The sequence below is a fragment of the Xiphophorus couchianus genome, unplaced genomic scaffold (assembly GCF_001444195.1).
Source record: "Xiphophorus couchianus unplaced genomic scaffold, X_couchianus-1.0 Scaffold01000100, whole genome shotgun sequence".
In the NCBI taxonomy this organism is placed as follows: Eukaryota; Metazoa; Chordata; class Actinopteri; order Cyprinodontiformes; family Poeciliidae; genus Xiphophorus; species Xiphophorus couchianus.
The window spans coordinates 1-7,500 of NW_020963013.1; the positions used below are offsets into that span (position 1 = coordinate 1).

The 7,500-nt window shown below is 58.3% G+C and overlaps 1 protein-coding gene across 1 annotated transcript; it reads right to left on the reverse strand.

Annotated features, from left to right (window-relative positions):
* Positions 1-3,098: 3,098 nt before the first annotated feature.
* On the reverse strand, positions 3,099-5,073 carry LOC114141322 (uncharacterized). Its single transcript, XM_028011766.1, has 3 exons — positions 3,774-5,073; positions 3,370-3,576; positions 3,099-3,286 (listed from the first exon to the last, which is right to left on the reverse strand). The coding sequence occupies exons 1-3, from the start codon at positions 5,071-5,073 to the stop codon at positions 3,264-3,266; spliced, it is 1,530 nt and encodes a 509-aa protein (XP_027867567.1). The 3' UTR covers positions 3,099-3,263.
* Between the last annotated feature and the right edge of the window lie 2,427 nt (positions 5,074-7,500).

Sequence of the window (7,500 nt, forward strand, 5' to 3'; positions counted from 1 at the left end):
CGGAGGGGGGCGTGAGGTCGTGTGGATGTCTGTCCGGGCCGGTGGTCGTCCAGGCCGGGGGTCCTGGAGCCGGCAGGCGGGCCTCGGAGGCCCGAAGTCCGGCTAGTGTGATGTTGGACTTCCATAAAAATGTTTAAAAACGCATCTCCCCGGGGCAAGCCGTATATTGCCGGAAAGGCCAGAGTCTGGAGAGTAGCCTGGTGCGGTCGTTTGGCTCCTGGGACGCCCGCAGGAGGAATTAAAAATCGAAAACCGTAATTGGTCAAAGCGGTCAAAAAGGCACTTCCCCGGGGACCAGGGGCTTCGAAAGTAGGATCAATAAGCCCAGAATAATGCCCCGAACACGCCTGTGTCGGTCCCGTTTTCCTGGGACAAAGTTGAATTTTCGGACCTCCAGGGACCCCACATGCAGCAGGCGGCCGTGTCCGCAGCACCTCACTGTCGCCGGACTCGGGCCTCCGGAGGCCCCGGTGATTTTCGACCTCCATAAATTTTTTTAAAAACGCATTTCCCCCGGGAATGCCGTATATTGCCGGAAAGGCCAGAGTCTGGAGAGTAGCCTGGTGCGGTCGTTTGGCTCCTGGGACGCCCGCAGGAGGAATTAAAAATCGAAAACCGTAATTGGTCAAAGCGGTCAAAAAGGCACTTTCCCGGGGACCAGGGGCTTCGAAAGTAGGATCAATAAGCCCAGAATAATGCCCCGAACACGCCTGTGTCGGTCCCGTTTTCCTGGGACAAAGTTGAATTTTCGGACCTCCAGGGACCCCACATGCAGCAGGCGGCCGTGTCCGCAGCACCTCACTGTCGCCGGACTCGGGCCTCCGGAGGCCCCGGTGATTTTCGACCTCCATAAATTTTTTTAAAAACGCATTTCCCCCGGGAATGCCGTATATTGCCGGAAAGGCCAGAGTCTGGAGAGTAGCCTGGTGCGGTCGTTTGGCTCCTGGGACGCCCGCAGGAGGAATTAAAAATCGAAAACCGTAATTGGTCAAAGCGGTCAAAAAGGCACTTTCCCGGGGACCAGGGGCTTCGAAAGTAGGATCAATAAGCCCAGAATAATGCCCCGAACACGCCTGTGTCGGTCCCGTTTTCCTGGGACAAAGTTGAATTTTCGGACCTCCAGGGACCCCACATGCAGCAGGCGGCCGTGTCCGCAGCACCTCACTGTCGTCGGCCTCGGGCTCCGGAGGCCCCGGTGATCCTTTGGCTCAACTGCCATACCAGGGGAACAGAGCCGAAAAAATTTCTAAGTGTCGGCTGGACTTAGAAAATTTCTGTGGCAGGTGAAAAATTTTCTAAGTGTCGGCGTCCAAAGCATTGCCGGCCGGCAATGGTTTGACGGATAGATAGGATTTTGGGACCTTACACAGAAAAACCCCACCGGCGGGATTATAGGGAGCAGTTGGAAAAGAGGACTTGGAGCGAAAAATGACAAAGTGTTTTGATCCAGGGCGGTTCTAGGGGTCTTCTGAAGCTCAGATAAGGCCGATTTATGACACTTTTTGGGCTTTTTCCAGCATTTTAAGCCCTTTTCCCAGATTTTTCGCTCTGGTTCTCTGGATCTTCGAGGCAGTAACGCTGCGGGCTCAGGCCGCTCCGGTGAGTCTCCTCGGTCCTTCTGATGGGCCTGGCGGTTCTCTGGGTCGGTTCTGAGCTCCGTGGAAGCGAGCAAGCACAGGCAAAGGTGGACCTGGCTCAGGCCGAATTCGGTGCGCTGTGGGCGGCTTCACGGTTGTCCCAAGTGCCCGTTGGAGGTCTGAGCTCCAGGTTTGACCCTTCCATACATACACCACCACCACCACCACACACGTACACCCGACCGAACAGCACTCGTGGCTTGCCATGGAGGGCCCCCGTCGGCCCCGGCACTCCGTGTCGGCGCTTCGACGGACGGTTCCTCCGGCCTTGCAAGCCCGATTCCAGGCTATGACATGAGCTGAAAGCCCCTGGAGCTGTCCAGGGTTCCAGGCCGGCCTCGAAGGCCGGATATCGGGGCCCGATTCCAGGCTATGACATGAGCTGAAAGCCCCTGGAGCTGTCCAGGGTTCCAAGCCCCTGGAGCTGTCCAGGGTTCCAGGCCGGCCTCGAAGGCCGGATATCGGGGCCCGATTCCAGGCTATGACATGAGCTGAAAGCCCCTGGAGCTGTCCAGGGTTCCAGGCCGGCCTCGAAGGCCGGATATCGGGGCCCGATTCCAGGCTATGACATGAGCTGAAAGCCCCTGGAGCTGTCCAGGGTTCCAGGCCGGCCTCGAAGGCCGGATATCGGGGCCCGATTCCAGGCTATGACATGAGCTGAAAGCCCCTGGAGCTGTCCAGGGTTCCAGGCCGGCCTCGAAGGCCGGATTTCGGGTCCCGATTCCAGGCTATGACATGAGCTGAAAGCCCCTGGAGCTGTCCAGGGTTCCAGGCCGGCCTCGAAGGCCGGATTTCGGGTCCCGATTCCAGGCTATGACATGAGCTGAAAGCCCCTGGAGCTGTCCAGGGTTCCAGGCCGGCCTCGAAGGCCGGATTTCGGGTCCCGATTCCAGGCTATGACATGAGCTGAAAGCCCCTGGAGCTGTCCAGGGTTCCAAGCCCCTGGAGCTGTCCAGGGTTCCAGGCTATGAGATGAGCTGAAAAAATTTCTAAGTGTCGGCCTCCAAAGCATTTCCGGCTTGACGGATAGATAGGATTTTGGGACCTTACAGAAAAAAACCCCACCGGAAGGATTTTAAGAGACCCTTGGAATAAGGCACTTTTTTCGAAAAATGACAAAGTGTTTTGATCCAGGGCGGTTGTAGGGGCCTTTTGGAGCTCAGATAAGGCCGATTTAGGCCCCTTTTTCGGCTTTTTCCAGCATTTTAAGCCGTTTTCCCTCGAACGTCGGTCTGGTTCTCTGGACCTCCGAAGCAGTAACGCTGTGGGCTGTGGCCGCTCCGGTGAGTCCCCTCGGTCCTTCTGATGGTCCTGGCGGTTCTCCGGGTCGGTTCTGAGCCCAGATCAGATTACCAGAGGTGCCGGCCGGTCCGTGGGCCCCGTTGGCCGGGATTGGAACCCCCCCCACCACCACCACCACCACCACCACACACACAATGAAGAGACATGACAAATCCTGGAGCATTATTCAAAGTTTATTGTGAACTTTCGGCAGCTTCTTCTCCCATGCACTGGGCAAATCTGCGCCTCATCTCAGCCATCTGGTTGACATCAAGCTGCATCGCATAGAATCGGTCGGCCGTGCGGGTGTCGTGACACATGACCCGGGACATCTGCGTCCGGACCTCACTGGAGTGGGTGTTCCTGCACTGTGAGGGGAGAAGGGGGCAGAGAGTCAGAGGGCAGGCAGGGGTCGGATGGTGGTGATGCTGCTGCTTCCTGGATAACTTACCATCGTCGCGACGGCGGTCCGGATGTCGGTAAGGGAGGGTCTGCCTGGCAGTAGCATGGCTGCCCACGCGTTCCTCGCGAACAGGGTGATGTTTTTCACGTGCCGGTGGTTGGTATTGAAAAATACCAGATCGCACCGCGGGCGTAGCAGAGCCCTGATCTCCATCCACCGCTGGATCCAGCCCAGTTCCTCGTGGGTGAGAAAGACCTGAGCACAGCCAAACACGCGGGCAGTCTTATGGTTTTTTACCTGAAGACAGGGAGAGAAATGTTAAACGGCTCTGGATGCTGCTGCATCCAGCAGCAGCAGCAGCAGCAGCCAGCAGCAGCAGCCAGCAGCAGCAGCAGCAGCAGCAGCAGCAGCAGCAGCAGCAGCAGCCGCCATGTTAGTGGGTGCAGACTTACATTGAGTACGACCCCCGGAGAGGAAGAGCTGGTGCCCCTCGCGGCCTCCAGGACCTCTTCGGTGGTAAGGTTGGTCATCACGCCTGCTCGATGGCCGTAGAGAGAAGTAAGGTAGAGCGCAACGAATCCGTAAAGCAGGTGTCTCGCTCCCACGTCGTGCTTCCTTTGCGAGCAGCTCAGCAAGAGTTTGGGGATCCAGCTCTGAGATTTTTCGAGACATCTGCAGGAGAAGGTCGGGCGTTACGGAGCGCTGGAGCTTCTCAGACTTGACCTTGATCTGCCGAAGCACCACCTTCGTTCCGATTTGGCACGTAGCCGACCTCAGAGCTCGCATCACGGACACGAGCTGCCGCTTCGACAGCCTGGAGCTTCTCGGAGGCGTCTCCATGAAGTATACGTGGAATTGGGTTGTGTTTACTAGGTAAACCTTAACGGTAGTCACAGCCTTCTGCTGACGGCTGAGTTCAGCGGGCCAGCCCGTTATGCGTCCGGCGTCATCCAAGAAGCGCCAGGAGCCCAGGGCGGTCTTATCACGGCTCATGTAGCTGAGGAAGGCAACAATTCGACCCATCTTTGACTTAACATTTTCGAGATGCTTCCGCGAGCGTACTGCCCCGGTCAGATGCCGGTCGTACTCTTCTAGGTAGCCACGGATGACTGGAGGAAATGTAAGCAGCTTACTAACCGTGCTCGATGATGGGGCCTGGGGTTCGGCCCTGGTCTGCGGCACTCCGGTCATCTCCAGCTCGACCACCGGGCCCGCGGCTGGCACGTCGGCACTGGTGCCAAGCCCGCCGGGAAGAGATGTCTCCGGTCGCTGAGGGGAGTCCGCCGAGGTCGAATGGGGAGGGCTGGGGCAGGGCTCAGCCTGCGAGGGAGGGGAAGAAGCAGGGGGGGGAGGCGGGGAGCCGGTGGCGGCGGCGGCGGCGGCTTTGCTGCCCTCTGAACCGTCCAGGTCCAACCTGGTGGCTAACGGCGGGTCGGGACCTGAGGCCCTAAGTTCTCTCACCTGCCTCAGAGTTTTGCGCCACTGCAGCTTTCTCAAATGGCGCCTCTTCTCCTTGGCTCCCAGATCACGGTGAGCGTCGAGGAGGTGCTGCGCCACCCTAGACCCGCCGTAAGTGCAACCGCTGATGGGACACTTCATGCCGCGAACACTCACTCGCCCTCTGGCAAACGCCAACAGGATCCTTCGCTCCTGGGCGTTCCTGACGCTATGAACGTCATCCAAGTGGCTCCGCAGGCGCCAAGATTTGCTCTGACAGACAGGGCAACGATTCTTAAACTTAGAAGCCGTCATCACTCCGCGAGAGTCAGATAGCAACTGAGCAGGGCACGTCAGTAGCCCAGCTATTTATGCAGGTGTGTTTCCAATCAAGCCCTAATCAGCAACACCTGGTCTCAATTCAGGGCCTCCAATCAAGGAAGCTTCTGATCAGCTTCCAATCAAGCCTAACTGGCGACACCTGGCCTCGTTCGACCCCGTCTTCGGGGCCGAATCTCCGGGCCTTCCTTCCGGGGCTCCCCTGCGGCCCGGAGGACCGGGGACACCCGTCCCGAGAGCCGCGCGGCTCCTCCCCGGACGGCGGGAGGCTCTCTTACGATGCTAAGGCGGGTTAGGGCGGCCCGCCCCGTCCGCGGGGCCCAGAACGAAAGTCACTCCGGGCCACGACGGCTCGGACAGGCACCTCACGCCAGTCGCACCGCCTTACCAGGGGCGCGGAGCTGAGAAAATGTCTAAGTGTCGGCCGGACTCGGCGCGATGGTCTTTGACCGGATAACGCCTGCCTTACCAGGGGCGCGGAGCTGAGAAAATGTCTAAGTGTCGGCCGGACTCGGCGCGATGGTCTTTGACCGGATAACGCCTGCCTTACCAGGGGCGCGGAGCTGAGAAAATGTCTAAGTGTCGGCCGGACTCGGCGCGATGGTCTTTGACCGGATAACGCCTGCCTTACCAGGGGCACGAGCCTCCGGGCCTTGCGTGCTGGGGGGGGTCCAGTCCGAGTAGGGGTGCTTAACAGTGGGAGGCCCCGGATCGGAGGGGGCGTGAGGTCGTGTGGATGTCTGTCCGGGCCGGTGGTCGTCCAGGCCGGGGGTCCTGGAGCCGGCAGGCGGGCCTCGGAGGCCCGAAGTCCGGCTAGTGTGATGTTGGACTTCCATAAAAATGTTTAAAAACGCATCTCCCCGGGGCAAGCCGTATATTGCCGGAAAGGCCAGAGTCTGGAGAGTAGCCTGGTGCGGTCGTTTGGCTCCTGGGACGCCCGCAGGAGGAATTAAAAATCGAAAACCGTAATTGGTCAAAGCGGTCAAAAAGGCACTTCCCCGGGGACCAGGGGCTTCGAAAGTAGGATCAATAAGCCCAGAATAATGCCCCGAACACGCCTGTGTCGGTCCCGTTTTCCTGGGACAAAGTTGAATTTTCGGACCTCCAGGGACCCCACATGCAGCAGGCGGCCGTGTCCGCAGCACCTCACTGTCGCCGGACTCGGGCCTCCGGAGGCCCCGGTGATTTTCGACCTCCATAAATTTTTTTAAAAACGCATTTCCCCCGGGAATGCCGTATATTGCCGGAAAGGCCAGAGTCTGGAGAGTAGCCTGGTGCGGTCGTTTGGCTCCTGGGACGCCCGCAGGAGGAATTAAAAATCGAAAACCGTAATTGGTCAAAGCGGTCAAAAAGGCACTTTCCCGGGGACCAGGGGCTTCGAAAGTAGGATCAATAAGCCCAGAATAATGCCCCGAACACGCCTGTGTCGGTCCCGTTTTCCTGGGACAAAGTTGAATTTTCGGACCTCCAGGGACCCCACATGCAGCAGGCGGCCGTGTCCGCAGCACCTCACTGTCGCCGGACTCGGGCCTCCGGAGGCCCCGGTGATTTTCGACCTCCATAAATTTTTTTAAAAACGCATTTCCCCCGGGAATGCCGTATATTGCCGGAAAGGCCAGAGTCTGGAGAGTAGCCTGGTGCGGTCGTTTGGCTCCTGGGACGCCCGCAGGAGGAATTAAAAATCGAAAACCGTAATTGGTCAAAGCGGTCAAAAAGGCACTTTCCCGGGGACCAGGGGCTTCGAAAGTAGGATCAATAAGCCCAGAATAATGCCCCGAACACGCCTGTGTCGGTCCCGTTTTCCTGGGACAAAGTTGAATTTTCGGACCTCCAGGGACCCCACATGCAGCAGGCGGCCGTGTCCGCAGCACCTCACTGTCGTCGGCCTCGGGCTCCGGAGGCCCCGGTGATCCTTTGGCTCAACTGCCATACCAGGGGAACAGAGCCGAAAAAATTTCTAAGTGTCGGCTGGACTTAGAAAATTTCTGTGGCAGGTGAAAAATTTTCTAAGTGTCGGCGTCCAAAGCATTGCCGGCCGGCAATGGTTTGACGGATAGATAGGATTTTGGGACCTTACACAGAAAAACCCCACCGGCGGGATTATAGGGAGCAGTTGGAAAAGAGGACTTGGAGCGAAAAATGACAAAGTGTTTTGATCCAGGGCGGTTCTAGGGGTCTTCTGAAGCTCAGATAAGGCCGATTTATGACACTTTTTGGGCTTTTTCCAGCATTTTAAGCCCTTTTCCCAGATTTTTCGCTCTGGTTCTCTGGATCTTCGAGGCAGTAACGCTGCGGGCTCAGGCCGCTCCGGTGAGTCTCCTCGGTCCTTCTGATGGGCCTGGCGGTTCTCTGGGTCGGTTCTGAGCTCCGTGGAAGCGAGCAAGCACAGGCAAAGGTGGACCT